At 33.4% G+C, this 18491-nt stretch overlaps 1 protein-coding gene across 1 annotated transcript in view; it reads right to left on the bottom strand.

The window, feature by feature from the left end:
* LOC132741091 (titin-like) overlaps window positions 1–18491 on the bottom strand; it is a 284076-nt gene that overhangs the window by 29505 nt on the left and 236080 nt on the right. The window contains exons 142-167 of the mRNA XM_060729177.1: window positions 15322–15603; window positions 14728–14994; window positions 14215–14484; window positions 13591–13860; window positions 12854–13120; window positions 12289–12555; window positions 11714–11980; window positions 11205–11471; window positions 10405–10671; window positions 9657–9923; window positions 9184–9450; window positions 8325–8591; window positions 7760–8026; window positions 7145–7414; window positions 6720–6989; window positions 6232–6519; window positions 5623–5919; window positions 4840–5142; window positions 4200–4499; window positions 3657–3771; window positions 3349–3521; window positions 2864–3151; window positions 2165–2467; window positions 1448–1750; window positions 795–1100; window positions 161–445 (exon numbers count right to left, since the gene is read on the bottom strand). Coding sequence (XP_060585160.1) covers window positions 161–445; window positions 795–1100; window positions 1448–1750; window positions 2165–2467; window positions 2864–3151; window positions 3349–3521; window positions 3657–3771; window positions 4200–4499; window positions 4840–5142; window positions 5623–5919; window positions 6232–6519; window positions 6720–6989; window positions 7145–7414; window positions 7760–8026; window positions 8325–8591; window positions 9184–9450; window positions 9657–9923; window positions 10405–10671; window positions 11205–11471; window positions 11714–11980; window positions 12289–12555; window positions 12854–13120; window positions 13591–13860; window positions 14215–14484; window positions 14728–14994; window positions 15322–15603 — 6993 coding nt within the window. The remainder of the gene's footprint in view (window positions 1–160; window positions 446–794; window positions 1101–1447; window positions 1751–2164; window positions 2468–2863; window positions 3152–3348; window positions 3522–3656; window positions 3772–4199; window positions 4500–4839; window positions 5143–5622; window positions 5920–6231; window positions 6520–6719; window positions 6990–7144; window positions 7415–7759; window positions 8027–8324; window positions 8592–9183; window positions 9451–9656; window positions 9924–10404; window positions 10672–11204; window positions 11472–11713; window positions 11981–12288; window positions 12556–12853; window positions 13121–13590; window positions 13861–14214; window positions 14485–14727; window positions 14995–15321; window positions 15604–18491) is intronic.

The raw sequence follows: 18491 nt of genomic DNA on the forward strand, positions 1-18491 counted from the left end.
AAATAAGACGAGAATTAAGATTATTAAGATCAAAGTCACATTTTTCGAAAGAATTTACATAAAAAGCAAAGACACAAGAAAATGAATAAAAAAAAGAGACCTCATTTACAAATGACTGTGAATACTTATATCAATATGAATAGTTTTAAGTTACACTGACCTTGAACTTCAAGTTGACCTGTTGTTTTCACAGAGCCAAGGTCATTAGAAGCTTCACAGGTGATACTAGTGGCGTCTTTCTCTGAAACTTCATTGATCTTGATGGAGGCAACAAGATCGGTATAGTCAAACTGGTATTTCTTATTCTCTCTGATTTCCTTAGAATCACGGAACCAGGCAATGGTAGGTTCTGGCTCCCCGCTTATCTTACATTCTATGTAAGCGTTTTCTCCAAGTAGGACTGACACATCTGGAAGTCCTTCAAGGACAGATGGAGCTTCTCCAACTGTAGATAGAGTAAAAATCATACATTAAAATTATTTCATTTTTTAGTTTTGTTTTAAAGCAGACGTAAAACTATTATTAAGTCAAGCTCCTTTATAAAACAATGTGGTACCTGTATTATAAGGACAGAATCAGAATTTTATTATTAACAGATAATACAAAATGATACATATATTTAAAACATTGTTAATAATAACATCTTTGTTTCTAACTTTTGACTGAATATCTTAAGCTTTAAAACCAATCCGCAGCGCTGTAAAATAATGGTATTTTCTTTTCTTGTCAGGTGACATTGTTATAAAGTGACTGTGATATGTAAGAATGAGCCATCTAAATTAGAAGATTCTTACCAACTGGAGCTTTCACTGTGACCTTTTCTGAGACATCTGATGGTTTTCCGAGTCCAGCTTTATTCTCAGCAGTCACTCGGAACTCACAGACTTCACCTTCTGGTAGATCAGTTACAGTAAAGCTGGTTTCTGGCGTAGTCTGTCCTTTGTTAGCTGGGAGCCATTTCTTACCAGAGACTGGTTTGTATTCAATCAAATAGTTATAGACTGGGCTACCACCATCTTTTGTAGGTGGGGTCCAGTCCAGATTGGCAGTTGTGTTTGTTACCTCAGTGACATTAGGTACACCTGGTGCACTTGGTTTGTCTGCAAATAAACAGATTTAGGAGCATTAATAATACAATCAGAACTTACAGAATTTCATAGCTGTAGCAAAACTTCAAGTTTTCTTGGATTTCAAAAGACATTTCCTTTAGTACTGCATTTTTTTAAGGCAGACAGAAAATTTAAAAAAAGGTGCTTGTTGCACATTCATTATCACTCATGTACAGACTCAATCAAACCAAGTCCGCAATTTTCATGTAATTATACTGTTTCTAATACTTCCTTGGGATCACTTTTTTCCAGATATTAATACAAAACATCAGATTTAAAAATAAAATATACACTGTATATCTTTAAAAATTAAACCTATTTTTTTCTCTTAAACATACCATATGGATCCTTGGCCTTGATTGGACTGGTTGGCTCGCATGGTTTACCAACACCAATTGCATTTACTGCAGAAACTCGGAATTGGTATTCTGTGTTTTCATACAAATCTGGTACTGTGAACATTGTGTCTGAGATTGGTTTCTTGCTTGCCTTCACCCAGCGGGAACCAGGCAGTTGGCAGCGTTCCAATACATAACCAGTAATTGGTGAGCCACCATCTTTCTGTGGAACCTCCCAAGTCAATGTTACGCTTGATTTGGTAACCTCTGGTGCCTGGAGATGCTTGGGTGAATCAGGTACATCTAAATGTATCAATCATATAAAAACATGAAATTTATTTCAATTCAGGATTTGAAATATTTTTAATGATTTCAAGAAAAAAAATGCAGACTAATCTATTACATAATATTTGTGATAAAACAATTTTATTGGTTAATATACTTTACACAACTGCTTGTATAACTATTGAACAAACTTTTCACAGAGTGTCCTAAAGTAGGGCATGCCCATTATCATTACATAAAATCAACTAAATAATGGTTAATACAAAGTTAATAGGGTAAAATTTAAGCATAACATGTTATAGAGTGAAAATTATCATTTAAATGTCACACATTTCATAATGAAATATTGATTAAATTTCTGGTGTTAATTTATTAGTAAAAGTCAAAATAAACATCTCAGAATGTTTTAAAAAGTAAGAAAGCTAAACATACCAAATGGACATTTGGCCATGATGGGTGCCTCCATTTCAGCTGGTTCCCCTTTACCAATGTCATTCTCTGCCGAGACCCGGAAATAATATTCATTACCCTCAAGGAGTTTCTGTACTGCGTATGTATTGGTTAATCCAGTCACCTTCTCAACTTGTGTATATGTATTTCTCTTAGCATCTCTCTTCTCGATGATGTAAGCAGTGATGTCACTGCCACCATTATTGGTTGGTGGTTGCCATGACAACACAATAGAATCCTTCATCACCTCGGATACGGACAGATTTTGTGGCTTGGATGGTTTGTCTATATAAAAGTTACAAAGAATTCAAAAACCCTTCCTAGTATTTTTTCATTCTCTAGAATAACACATTTATAACTGTATGCATCTATTTTTCCACCCACCTTATAGATAATATAAGAAAGCATATTGAAGGTATACCGCAAAACTGCAGTAACAGAAATAAAGAAGAACTAACAACAGTTTTGCGGCCAACCCTCAATATATAAGATACTGATACAATTATGAATTAAAGAAAAACTGTTGCCCGCTGTTAGTGGTCACCACGATTAATCAAAATTATTAACTTATTTAGTCAATTCTGTAACGGTTAATATTTTATCAAATATATTAAAATTCAAAAAATAAAACGATATTGCCTATTAATGTAAAATTGGTATGATAGTGCTACTAATAATTACCTTTAACATTGACATCAAAGTCAGCCACTGCCTTTCCTACAGTGTTCTCAGCCTCAACTGTATAAACACCAGTATCGTCTATGGTACTGTTCTTGATCGTCAAGGTTGTTTTGTCATCTGTGGTTTCTATGGTAACCCTTGATGATTTCTCCATTGGTTCCTCATCCAAGAACCATGCAATGGTTGGATTGGGGATTCCACTTGTGTTGACTGGCAGAGAGAGAGTGGTACCAGCCTTGATGTTCTGTATTCCCTTAAGTCTGTTATCATAGTCTAGTTTAGGATGTGCTGAAATTACAAGTACATATATACTTTAAACTGCATTATTTCTCAGAATATTTTCATCTCATATTCATAATGAACAGATGCTTTTTTATGTTCAAGGGAGTGAAATCAAATGTTATTTTAGTAAATATGTAAAAATTTATCATTACATTTTAATATTATTAAAATATCAGTGACGGTCAAAGTTGAAGGTCACTTACTATGTACAGCTAGACTGCCTTCAGATTTGACCTTGCCCAGTGGGTTGGTTGCCTGGAGACTGTAGGTTCCAGTGTCATCTGGTTCAGTCTTGTGAATCACAAGGGCCGCAATATCATCCTCATAACTCATCTCATATTTTGGACTCTTCTTAACCTCCTTATTGCCCTTGAACCTAGAAAGGTCAAATAAAGGTCAAATTATTTATCATTCTTATTGTTAGATACAAAAATCGTAATCAGTATTGGCAGAATCATTTCTAAAAGACATACATGTACTTGTGTATTATTGGTTGACTATCAAAGCTTACCATTTAATATCTGATTCTGGTTCGCCAAGTTCAAGATCACATTCTAAGATGGCGTCTTTAGGTGCAATAACAACAACATCACTCAAAGGTTCCAAAATCTTGGGTGGTACTCCAACTGTAAAATAAACAATAATTTTCTAAAAATGATGCCCTTGTCTTTTTTTATGTTACAAGAAATACATGTTATGGTAAAAAAATTGATTACACTACAGTACCAAGTACAAATTCTTGGATTTGTTGCCTTAGAAAACAGATCAGGCCCCAAGGTTAAAAGAAATTCTTCAAGCTCAAACTCAGACCTCAGGTATTTGATTGGTCAGAAACCAGCTCAGAATGTACACTGTCCAATGAAAATCCTGAGATTTCAGACAAAACTCAAAAAAAATTTTATAACCTGGAGGCCTGTTTTAAAATATTAAAATGCATAAATATTTAAACAAATTGTTATTATGTTTTTCATCTAAATAAATCAATATCCTGCCCTGAAAACATAAAATATGACAATAATAAAACAAGTGGATAGAAAAATAATAAAAAACATACCAAGAGGAGTTTCCACTCTCACTGCCTGTGAAATTTCGGAGGATGGTCCTAAGCCTGCCTTATTCTGAGCTGTGATACGGAATTCATATTCGTCACCTTCTTTCAAACCTGGTACACTGAAATTTGTCTCTTGTACCGGGACACTGTTGGCACGTTTCCAAGTGGACGAACCTTGTCTGCGATATTCGATGATGTAATCTACAGAATCACCACCGTCAGTTGAAGGTGGCGACCATTTGAGGGCAACAGATGATTTATCTGTTCCCATTATTTCCGGTACACCAGGTCGAGATGGTTTGTCTGCAAGAACAAATATAAAATTCTTTTTTTTTTCTCATTTTAAATTTGGTTTAAACATATTTATTTAAGCTAGATTGCGAAACAAGTTCTTGCAACTTATATTAATCACTTTCGAGTCTGCTTCCTGGAACCAACCAGTACTGGTGTCATATGTAGATACATGGTCATTTAACTTTGTATTTTCTGTTTGAACACTTTTTAAAAAGTAAGAACTTAAAGACTTTAGTTTAACTTAGAACTTATTCACTACCGTTAAATACAATCAAAGTTTAAAGAAGACTTTATATTGAATATATTCTAAATTTCTTGAAATAGACTTGTAAGGAAAGAAAAGACGTACCCCATGGATCCTTTGCTGTTATTGGTTGTGAGGGCTCACTTGGTTTGCTTGGTCCAGCTTTATTCTCAGCAATAACTCTGAACTGATATGTAAGGCTTTCCTCAAGGTCGTTAACAGGCATGCTTAATTCTGGTACAAGCTTCTTGGTGACCTTGATCCAGCGTGAGCCTACATCAGTCTTTCTTTCAAGATGATAGCCAATTACTGGTGAGCCACCATCATTGGTTGGTGGTTGCCAGGCAACCAGAGCTGATTTCTTCAGTACCTCACTAACTTTAGGTGCCTCTGGTGCATCCGGTACAGCTGAAATAATAGAGGTCTCATAAAATACTGTAGTTATTACAGACACAAATAACCTGGTATTTAATCTTATAAGATTTTAGTGCAAAATAACAAAGAAAATGCTTAGAATGCTAGCATAAATGATAATATCTTGTCTATGACACTAGTAGTTTATGCCTTCAGTATTGAACCAGACAAGGGACTACTGCATATTCTTGCAGACTGGATCTAAACTTCAGTTTCTCATCCTCAATATAGGCAGTTAGATATTGAATAAAGTGAACACATCTAGTTAATTGGACTGCAGAAGATAAATAATACTAGCACACTTGTTTATTGGGGGCTGCTGCCTCCACACAACCACTTTAGTACATGCTTATTTTCAAAACTACAACATTTCAGAAAAGGAAACCATTTAAAGTTTCATTGCAATGGGGGCATAACATGCTTTTTAAATTTAGGCTTGGTAAACTTATTTTCTTCTTTACTGAGACAACTTACTGAATGTGTCTTTAGCAGTTACTGGTTCTGGTAGTTCAGCAAATTCTCCGATGCCAACGTCATTTTCAGCGGCAACTCGGAAAACATACTGTATATTCTTAGTCAATTTGGGAATGGTCATTTCCAGAGTAGCACTTGTGCTGACTTTGTTCCAGGAGCGTCTGTTGGCTTCACGTTTCTCTACAACGTACTGTTTGATATCGCTGCCGCCATTGTCTTTTGGTGGTTGCCAGTGTAAGTCGCATGACTCAGCTGTGACATTGTCAGCAGATACGTCTTGTGGTGCAGATGGTTTATCTGTATCAAATAAAAATATTTCGTGTTTAAATTATATATAAGTCACTTCCATTGTTTTGTTTTGATATATTTGTATGTATAATAAATGCTGATGAAGAAGGTCGCAAGGCTGAAAGCAACAGTAAATTTAAATTAGCGTTTTTGATTACAAAAATAAATATATACTACATTGTATTTTGGTCTATATTTATATACTTCCAAAGTTTAGATCAAAGGAAAACACAAACATTCGGGGAAATACTCTCTTTTTCAGGTTACTTTAGTCCTATATTGGCCATAAAAGTACATAAAGACATAGCAGAACATTCTTACCTAATACATTGAGAGTAATTGTCAGTGAAGTCTTGCCAACAGTGTTCTCAAGAGTGAGGGTATATTCGCCTGCGTCAGTTCGAATAACTTTACCAAGTCGACAGGTGGTCATGTTACGAATAGTCTGAACTTCCATTCTCTTCGCGTCTGGAAGATCTCCTCCATTATACAACCATGTGACTGTTGGCTGCGGGCTGCCCTTGAATGGTATCTCAAATGCAGTAGATTGGCCACGCTTAAGAGTGACAGTTTCTTCAAACTTCTTGTCCAAGAATAATTCTGGCGGAACTGGAACACAAACAAAATTTCATTCTTTCTCATTTTCATTTTCAATCAATTTGAGTATGTGAAGATTATTTTTATCAGTCCTTTTTTCTTAAACCTAATGCTAGCAAATTGGTCTTTCAGTGTTTGAGTGTTATTTTAAATTGTTGTCTAATTCATATTATAATATAATTTTAGACTAAAATTACTGCAAGACAATTTACCTTCTACAAAGAGGGAAGCTTCAGATTTGAGTCCATCAGCAATGACCCAGTATTTGCCTTCATCTTCACCATCAATGTCATTGACCTGTAGCTTGTGTACCGGCCCCTCATCAATCATCTTATATTTCTTGTTGGGAACCAGGGACTTGTTGTCACGGTACCATTTCACTGCAACATTGTCTTTGTTGAGCTCGCACTCAAATGTAGCGGTACCAGGTAATTCACCAACATCAATATCTGACAGCTTGCGTATGAATGCAAGGGGTGTTTCTAAAAATAGTACAAAATAAACTATATACACATGTTTTTAACGCACACAACAGGTGATTCATATTTCATAAATAAACAATGGGACTTTACTACATGTATGTCAAAAGATCATTTGGCATGGATCCAGCATCATTCAAGATTTAACATTTAATTACCTTCAACTTCTATAGAAGACTTTGATGTGGTATCGCCGACTTGGACTTCGTACTCGCCAGAATCCTCTGCACTCACGTTTTCAATATGAAGAGTGTGAGTGGTGTCTACAGACTTGGGTTTGATCCTCTCAGAGGCCTCCACTGGGGAACCATCCTTCTTCCATTCAGCTGTAAGGTCGGGCTGGGATACAGTACACTCTAGAGTGACATCTTCACCTTCCTGGATCTTCTTGTCTTCTAGTGGTGCAGTAAACTCAACTGCCTCCTCATCTGTAATTCATATAATCAAATCTTGTGAAATAACTATTACAAAAGAAACCCCTCTGAATTAAAAAGCACTATGACAAGATACCATTGCTATTTTAAAAGGGCATTTTATCTCACAACATTTTAAAGGTAGACCTTTCTGATTCTGCAATATCTGGGGGTTATTTTTACATATTAATTCTCAACAAAATGATAAAAATCTCAAAAAAACAATTACAACCTTTTTTTCATTAAGTTCAAGTTACCCTTAAGTTATCCTCCAGAGAGGCTGCACCAATTCTTAAATACAAATCATGATTGACAAAAGATAACTATGGACTTTTAAATTTTCAAGCAAATTCTACTGACCTTTGACCTTGAGTGTGGCTGTGCTTGATTTATTATCAACAGTAACAGTGTATTCTGCACTATCTTCTGGTTTCGCCTCATTGATGTGGAGGGAATGTCTTGTTTGATCATGTCTTATGTCATATCCATCAGAAATGCTGATTGGTTGGTTATCTTTAGTCCATGTGGCTTCAGCATCAGGTTTATTAACTTCACATTCCAGAGCTACTGATGATTTCTTTGTAATTTCCAAGTCTTGTAATGGAGCAATAAACTCAACAGGCAATGCTGTAATATAATTGTTCATATATTATATCATTATACTCAGACTAAGAGATATATGACCTGAGGCTTCAGCTGAAGATTATATTAATCTTGCCCAGGCTATATTCTACTGCATATATCATAAGCTACGTGTAATCAAATTTGTAAATATACAAACTCTTATAAACAACAAGTTCTTTAACATTAAAGAATATTAAAAACACAACTTTAATAAGCATATTAAAAATAATATGATTTTTATTGTTCCTCATGAGTCTTCTCAAAAAAACAAAAACTTGTGCAAAATAATTTGAAATCTTACGTTTGACTGTGAGATTAGCTGTAGATTTCACATCATCAAATGCCACAGTGTATTTTCCTTCATCATGAAGTTTTGAGGTTTGGATTGTGAGTTTGTGAACCAGTCCTCTTGATGTGACCTTGACCCTGTCATTAGGCTTAATTTCCTCTTCATCAAGGAACCAGACTGGTTTCTTGCCAAGTTTGTTGACTTCACATGTAAGAGTTACTTCCTCTTTCTCATCAACTTCACTATCAGTCAAAGGTTTGGTAATCTTGACTGGTTCTTCTAATTTAAAAGATTAAAAGACTTTGTCACAGACTTGATTATATAAACCAGTCTAATCATTGTATACAACTAAATAAGCTATTTCTCCAGAGCAAGGCATTCATCAATTACAATGATTGAAAACAGAAACATGAACATAATACAATTATTCATTTACTGTGACTTTAAAACATGAAAATAAACAAAATAATAGGCTTTATAAAAATTATTCTGTATAGATTTGAATCATTCTCAAAATTTCTAATGCAAGTACAATGTATACTCTAAAACATCAAAGTATACATTAAATGAAAATAACTTGGAAACTAACAACATAAGATATTCAACAGCTTTGAAGAGTAACTGGCAAGCATTAAGATTTGACTTTGGTGGTATTGAAGATCTTATGCATTACAATTTGACAGAAATTCATATTCCTACACAATATTGAAACCAAAATAGTCAAAACCATGTGATTTGTTGTCAGACAATTGTTTACTAGTAGGTAAAGCTATTTCCAATATGCTTTATCACGAGCAAGAAAGCTTAATATAATACTGTTAAATTGAATGACCTGTCAGGGATTGAACTCACAACTGAATGTTTTACTAACCTGCGACTGTGACAGTGCATGATGTTGATACATCGCCACATGTACAGCTATAAGTTCCTGTCTCCTGTAAAGTTATATCTGTAAACACAAGCTGATGGGTATAAGCATCTACTGAACATTTGATGTTTCTCGTCTGACGTAGAGGTTTGCCGTCCTTCATCCACTTGACTGATTTCTTCGGTTTGTTAAGCTCACATGTGAGGGTGACTGTCTCCTTCACATGTGTCTTAGTGTCCTCAAGCTGTTTGGTAAATTCTGTTGGTAATTCTGAAAAAATAAAATTATAATGTAAACATAAGATATTGCCATTTACATTTGTGACTTTTTGCTTGTATCATACATTGAAATATAACTGCATAGAGATGACAAAATAATATTTATATTAAAACAATACATGTTACAGAGCTCATATTTGTAATCCGTAAGTGGATGCTTTGTAAAGACAGAAGTCAACATGAACTAAAATGTTTTACCTTCGACCTTGACAGTACATGTAGTACTGACGTCTTTACAGACACATCTGTATTTTGAGGCATCCTCTAGAGTTACATCTGTGATAACAAGTTGATGTAAGTACATATCTACAGAGTAATTGATTCTGTCATTTGGTTTGATCTCTTTGCCATTCTTCAGCCATTTGACTGGAGCATTTGGTTTGTTGACCTCACAGGTCAAGGTCAATGTTTCCTTTTCCTTGATTGTCTGGTCGGTAAGTGGTTTGGTGAACTCAACTGGCAATTCTGAAAATTTGACAAAATAATATATATACAGTATTCAAATACACTTAATTCTTAACTTAAAGGAGCTCCACTGATGTCCAAAGGCAAAAAAAACAAACAAAAAAAACATAACATTTTAATTTCTTACATAGATCAGCTAGGGCTGTTAAAACAGAAAGATATGCACAAGATAATTCAGACATAAACTAAAAAAAAAAAGAAAAAAAAAGAAGCAAATCTTATCTTTTACTATTCTAAGCCCAATTTGGGTGAAAAGCACCTCTTTCAATTTTAGGTATTTTATACAATTAGACAACTTTTAGTTATAAAATGGAGTGAGCAAATGAACTGAATTTTGCACACAAGTTATTTGTCTTGACAATGGAACATTAATCTTGAAAGTCCCATCATGTCAAAAACCTTCCGTGGAGTCCCTTTAAACATTCAACAAAAAAATGCCTATCCAATATTGATCATATGAAATTACATGCATGTTACTTACCATCAACTTTAATGGTGCATTTAGTGCTAACATCTCCACAAACACACGTATATTTGTCTGCATCAGTCACTGTGACGTCTGCTATAACCAGTTGATGTAAATACTGGTCAACAGAGAAGTTAACCCTGTCATCGGGGACAATCTCTTCACCATTCTTTAACCATTTCACTGGTTTGTTTGGTTTATTAAGTTCACAGGTCAAGGTCAAAGTTTCCTTCTCTTTCACCTTTTTATCCTTGAGTGGTTTTGTGAATTCTACTGGTAGTTCTGAAAAAACATTCCATAAACAATGAAATACATGATTTCTCAAAATAGAAGTTTTTGAAAAGGGGAAGTGATCTTTTGTAAAAACAAAACAAATTGTGAACAGTATCTAGCCAAAAAAAATCACGTCTTTAAGAGCCCTACGTAGTTGACTACCACATTTTCTCATATGACACCAGCATGGATTAGACCAAGAATGCAAGCTCAAAAAAGATTTATATATATACTGAAACAACTTTAACCACAACACTTAACATAGGATTCTATGCATTGTTTACTGAATTCATATACTTCTGGAGAAAAAATGATTACAATACTTACTAGAAGGGGAGCCGTGGCCTAGTGGTTGAGGTGTCTGCCACTCAACCCAGGGATCATTGGTTTGAGCCCTACTTGGGTCTCAACCATGTTTCTTTATATGACATGATTACTAGTTGGTTCCAAGAAGTAAACTCCAAAGTGATTAATATAAGTTGCAAGAACTTGTTTCGCAATCAAGCTTAATTTATACTAATAATATTCAAACTAACACTAACCTTCAACAGTAATGCTAGATTCTGTGTTGACATCATCGCATACACAAGTGTATTTGCCTTCATCTTCTACAGTGACATCGGCAATGACCATTTGATGTTGTTTCTTGTCCACTGACATCTTGATACGCTTGTCTGGTTTAATTTCTTCACCATCCTTAAGCCATTTCACCTGTTTGTTAGGTTTATTAAGTTCACAGGTCAATGTCATCTTTTTCTTCTCTTTGAATTGGAGGTCAGCCAAGGGCCGTGTGAATTCCACAGGAAGTTCTAATAGAAATAAATAAAATATTGATAATTATATAGAGGATTTTAAAAACAAATTCACATACTGAAATGATATTTCTAGAGATGATTCTGATAGAATGTTCAACACATGCTGATAAAAAAATATGTTGTAATTTGAATTTTTGTTCATAGTTTTGTCTACAAAACTCTCCATAGAGTAGCAATCAATCTTTTGGATGTAAAATAGCTTATTTTGTCTCTGTATTTTGTAACAACAAACTTACCTTCAACCTTAATGGTACACTCCGTACTGACATCCCCGCAAACACAAGTGTATTTGTCCGCGTCAGTCAATGTGACATCCGTCATAATTAGCTGACGTTGGTACTGGTCAACTGAGAATTTGATGCGCTTATCTGGTTTGATTTCTTTGCCATTTTTCAGCCATTTGACCTTTTTGTCTGGTTTGTTGAGTTCACATGTCAAGGTCAAAGTTTCCTTCTCCTTGACTGTTTGGTCTTCTAGTGGTTTAGTGAATTCCACTGGTTGTTCTAAAAAGTCAGAAAAAAAAAATTATATTGTTATTTATCAATATAAAGAAAACCAGAAAGAATCTTCATCTTATTAATCAGTCTGTAAAAGTGTATCATAAGATTTTGACAAATGAAACAATATTTTCCAGAAAAGATGGCCTACTTTACAACATACTCAGGGATCTTGTTTGGTGCAGTCTTAAGATCCCAATATTGGTTAGTCAAAAAAGGTGCTAAATTGTAAAAAAACTTATAATTTATGATCAACATCTGATGAATTTTCTTTTTTAACCAATAAAATGGGTAAAATTTCACAGATAACTTACCTTCAACCTTAATGGTACACTCCGTACTGACATCCCCGCAAACACAAGTGTATTTGTCCGAGTCAGTCAATGTGACATCTGTCATAATAAGCTGACGTTGATACTGGTCGACTGAGAATTTAATGCGTTTATCTGGTTTGATTTCTTTGCCATTTTTCAGCCATTTGACCTTTTTGTCTGGTTTGTTGAGTTCACATGTCAAGGTCAAAGTTTCCTTCTCCTTGACTGTTTGGTCTTCTAGTGGTTTAGTGAATTCTACTGGTTGTTCTAAGAAGCCAGAAAAAAACAAAATTTATATTGTTATTTTTTATAAAGAAACCCAAAAATAATCTTCAACTTACAAATCAGTCTATAAAAGTGTATCATAACATTTTGACAATAAATAAAATATTTTCCAGAAAATGTTGCCTGCTTTATGACATACTCAGGGATCATGTTTTGTGCCGTCTTAAGATCCCAATATTGGTTAGTCAAATAAAACCAAGTAAATTGTAAGGAACTTCATTTACAATCAACATATGATTCTTTTAAACCAAAAATGGAAAATATTTCACAGATAACTTACCTTCAACCTTAATGGTACACTCCGTGCTAACATCTCCACAAACACAAGTGTATTTGTCGGCATCAGATAATGTGACATCGGCTACGACCAACTGATGCTGGTATTGGTCAACTGAGAATTTTACTCTATCGTCTGGTTGGATCTCTTTTCCATTTTTCAGCCATTTGACAGGAACGTCCGGTTTTGTGAGTTCACAGGTCAAGGTCAAAATGTCCTTTTCCTTAACTGTCTGATCATCAAGTGGCTTATTGAATTCTGGAGCTTTTTCTGAAAATAAAAATAAAATAAAAAATAAAACATTCTATCAAATCATTTTGTCATAACATAAAAAGTAACTGGGTGTCATGAAAATAAGTTCTGATAAAAAAAAATGAAAGACAAATTTGAAATTAGCTACTTTAAACACTTTTCCACAGAGGTCATTTAATTATTTTAATTATTCTATGATAAATGACTGAATCAAGTCACATTCTGATATACATAAGTCACATATTTTGTATCTTATAATTATTTCAATAAAAATAATTTCATAAATGTACAAACATAATGTTACAATATAAAATAGAAATTTAAGTAAATACTTTACAATATTAAGTTAATTGTTAAATAGAAATTTAAGTAAATGCTGTACAATATTAATTGATGCCAATGAAAAACATTATTATTAGTAAGCTTACATTTAGACAAATGAAATTAATTTTTGATGTTAGTAAACTTCTTTCAAGTGTAACACAAACCTTTTATCTTAACGATGGCGGAGGATTCCGTTTTATCAGGCAAGCATACAGTGTATTCGCCTTCATCCTCTGGAATAGCGTCCAAAATCTGGAGCACCTGACGATAGCGTTCACACAAAATGTGGATTCTTTCACTGGGTTTAAGTGGCATTCGGTTCTTCATCCAGTTAACCGGAACATCTGGTCGGCTTAATTCCACGTACATCTCAATGTCTTCACCTTCTTGTCCAGAGACGTCACTTAGACGATGAGTAAACTCTGCTGCAGGTTCTGTTAAATTTAAAATATTGACTCATTATTGTATAAATAATATGTAATCATCTGTTTTGAAAAAGAAACAAATACATAAACATGTGCAAGACCAATCAACTTCAAGTTCTATAATTTAAGTTATACTGTATAAGTGGTTCATTTAGCAATGCGTAAATACCAACCAACCTGTCATTAATTCTACCCTTGCATGATTCGCTAATATTTCCTAATGCGAAATGTCTGGAATTTTAAATTTGCTAACATTTTGACACATGGAAATATCAACTTATACAGTAGAACATAGCAAAATTAAATACCATTTGTCAGTCCTTAAAGGGATGTAATTACTGAAGTATGGAATATTGACTTTACCTTCAACATAGAGCATGGTTGTCGTGTCAACATTGCCAATCATACATGTATATTCTGCTTCACTGTCCAGAGATGCACGACGTAACAACAGTTTATGAATGTTACCATCCACAGTTATTTCCACTCCATCACCTGGGACGATCTGTTCTCCATCACGTAGCCACATGGCTGGTTTGTTGGGCTTGTTCACCTCACAGACGAGGGTGACAGTATCTCCTTCAATACATTCCGTCTGCTCTTGTAAAGGCATTGTGAACTCCAGAGGAGTTTCTGAAAAGATTAAGTTATTTGTATCAAACTATTTCAATATTAGCTTTGGTGATTTAAAAGTCATTATTATCAATGTTGTTGATATAAAATTCATTAACTGAAAAGAATGGTTTCTTGTTAAATCCTTTCAATTATTTGTACATCAACATACATTACCCGCTATAAGCTCATTTCCTTTTTTCGTGACTTTTATTTTGTGCATTTTTAATAAAAGGCTTTTAAATAACAAAAATATAGCAATACCTTCAACAAAGAGTGGAGCACTGCTTTTCCCATCTTTAAGATTGATGGTATATTCAGCTCTATCCTCGAGAGTTGCATTCTTGATGGTCAGCGAGTGTTTGCGGCCATCTTTTTTCATTACATATTTGTCTGATGGTTGAAGTTTCTCTTCGTCCTTGAACCAACGTGCCGGGATTTTGTCATCGGTAATTTCGCAGGTGAAGGTCACATCATCACCTTCCTGGCATGTGGCTTCACTAAGTGGGATAATAAACTGTGTCGGGGGCTCTGAAAATGCAGCAAACACAATGGTCATTATTTGTTCAAAATATTATAGGAAAATCCTTTTGGAAAGCTGAAAGGGTGAGAAATTAATTATACATATGATTTGAATATTTAAAAAAACATTGTTGAGCAGATAGGAAATACCTAAACTTATATTCTCATGTAGATTCAAACAAGTTAACTTAGCATGTAAAACAAAATCAAATTAACATGCTGAGCAAAATGCATTTATGCAGAATTACAACAAACTATAGTTTTAAAACTGTAATCATTTACATGCAGTCAGTAATCAAATGAGAGCAAAAAAAGCAAGAAAAATTATAGACAAACCTATGGAAACGTGCGTTTGTGGAAATTTTCGTAAACTCCTTATGGAGACTGCATAATCCCCATAATCAGACATGCAAAGGTCATGCACTGTGAGTCGGTGTTCACGTCCGAAGTTTTGAAGCTCGTACTTACTACTTGGCTTAACTACGTCTTTGTCTTTATACCATTTGACCTCTACAGCTGACTTGGAGGTCAAACAGGTGAAAGTTGCTAGTTGCTCAGTCTGGTGCAAACTTTCAATGTGATGACGATTTAGTGTCAAAGAAACATTTATAGGGCTCTCTGGAAGGAAAGGATCATGGAGGAACATACTCACACACACAGGAAGTGATGTCACACTGCTATTCTGGGCATGCTCATTGTGCAAGTTCAACAGTCAACAGATATGCTCATTCGTTATTAATATATTCCTCATTCTCGCTAAAGTTTCCTTTTTAAATTTTTAAGAATCTTTTTTCTGTTTTTTCATTATTAAAGACTGTGTGTCATAAAGATACTATTCAATATTGTTACCATAGCAACTAAGTGCTGAAGCTACCCATGTGTTTACAAGCATGCAATCTATAAATAGAATTTCCGGTTATATAATCAAGCAAAGAGTATTTGTGGTATTCATAATATTAATGAAGCCGACTGTGTTATAACATGTCATTTTTTTTCTGATAAAATAACATGACTAGATCTACTATGACAACATGACAAAGTATCATAAAAGTTTTCATATTTTTATTACAAAAATTTTGTTTTATCACAAATTTCTTTGATTTTATTTGCATATAAATAAACTACAAGTATAAAGATCACTAATATTGTCTGTATATACTACATGCATTGCATAAATCTATCAGCCCATGACTGTTGTTAGTATTTCATACTGTATATTAAATATAAATTATGTACATTATTTTACATGCATCAATATCTTCCTATTTTTGGCAAACTCTCTTAATTGCAAAATAGTTAACAAAATCATTGAAAATTAAATGCAAAATAACAATGTGAAAAACGTGTAAAAGGAGGCAAGTGTGAAAAAAAATTGTAAAAAATATGTAACATATAAGTAAAGGTTTAGACACATGTGACATTTTAATTTTTAAAACCAGTGAATAGGTTAATATATAACATGTTACACAAATGGATTTTTTACCCCACCCACCTCAATTTAAAGCTTTTTTTTTCTGTGACAAAAAAGCTTTTTTTCATACATGTTTTGAACACATTAAAAAAGGGGGAATGTAAAAAAAAAATTGTGTCTTTACAGACCTTCTAAAAATAACATGGCGGAGGACGATTTTTCTGAACTGTCTACTTTTACAGTGTAGACGGCCTCGTCACATAAGTCTAAATCATGGATACAAAGTTTATGCAAAGTTCCAAGAACTTTTATTGTATATTTCGTACTATCACTTATTTCTACCCCATCTCTGTACCATGTGACAGGCACGTTATCATGGGATAAGTGACATGTAAATATGACAGACTGGTTCTGGTGCATTTCTGACTGATGTAGTGCTGACAGAATCTGGACTGGTACCATACTCATTATATGTCCTGCAAAGCAAGTATACAAAAAAAATAAAACCAGTCAAAAATTAACTATTTTAGGGGGGAAAAAAAGTTTTGAAATTTCAGTTTGCCATTGTTTGATTTTAGTATATGTATTTTTTTTCTAATTTATCATACAGTTAGTAACCTTTGAAACCATTCATGCAATTTTGATAAATAAGTTTTCCTGATTATTTATAATATAAAATCATATCAAACAATGTCATTCAATTTCATGCAATCATAAATCAATATCTGTATTTACCATTGTTAAAATCATATGCCAGTGATTCATTCATAATCATTGTAAGAGATTTTGTTGAAATTTGTACGAAAGACTAGTGGGGTTAATTCAACTTCATCAATTCCTGATTTCAACTTTACAAATTCACCATTTCAAATTCATGAATTCCTAATTTCATGTTCACAAATTCACAATTTCAACTTCATGAATACATATTTTGAACCTCACAATTTCAACTTCATGAATTAAATTTGTTTTTTTCTCACTAATCCATGACTTCAACTTCATGAAGTTCATGAACTTGAAAACATTAAGTTCAAAATATGAGTTCATGATGTTGAAATCATGAATTGGTGAAGTTGAATTCATGAAGTTGATATAATTATCTACATACTAGTCCAGATATGGTTTATACTTTTAGTAAATACAGATACTGTTTTATTAACAAACCACTATTATTTGTAGAAAACTTTATTTATTAAGTAAACAATAAAAATGATAAAATATGCAATTTCTAGCAGGTTTTAAAACAATGTAATAACTGTATTACAGTTATAAGTCTAAAATATAGAATTAAGATTTATCCAATTGATGGATAATGAATTTCAGGATTTCTTCTGCAATATTCCCATGATAAAGCAGTTAAAAAATGTTTTCTACAATAATATGAATGTCTAAAAATACTTCACGACAAACTACACAATATAATATGCAAACAAGTTAAAAAGCTAAAAGAAATCAATAATTTGTAATATAAGCTACACGCATAATGTATATATGATGCAAGATGCAAGTTGCTACACAAGGCAGTCTGCATAGATGAATATATTTTATGCATATGTGTAATGAATGACTGTGTAGAAATTGTTTTTCGTTACAAAGATTTGACAACAATGTAAAATAACATTTCAATTTATGTAATATCTTAATTTATTTAAAATTTGAACAACTATTAGAATACTTGTAAACATATTTCAATGTAAGTAATATATAAAAACAAGAGCTGTCCGTAAGACAGCGCGCTCGACTTTTTTATTGCTTGCCAATAAAAAAAGTTTTTGCAGTAAAAGGCAATACAAGAATCTCTGTATTTTTAAAGTGAACTAGTTGTTTGATACCCTTGAATATTACAGCAATGTTTATATGACATAATTTATGGTAAAGTGAACAAGTGGATAGGAATGAATTTTTTTAGATTTTTTAAGTTTTTTAGTGCTTGCCTATAATACAAAACATTGACAGTTAAGGGCCATAATTCAAATAAAATCTTTGACAGAATTACCTTCTCCTGGACATGTTTGGGAATCATGATTGTAAACAAGTATTCCAACTTTCAAATTAATATCTCAAACAGTTCAGTCAAAAAGTGGACTGGTACAAA

The sequence above is a fragment of the Ruditapes philippinarum genome, unplaced genomic scaffold (assembly GCF_026571515.1).
Source record: "Ruditapes philippinarum isolate M1 unplaced genomic scaffold, ASM2657151v2 ctg2_1_1_1_1, whole genome shotgun sequence".
In the NCBI taxonomy this organism is placed as follows: Eukaryota; Metazoa; Mollusca; class Bivalvia; order Venerida; family Veneridae; genus Ruditapes; species Ruditapes philippinarum.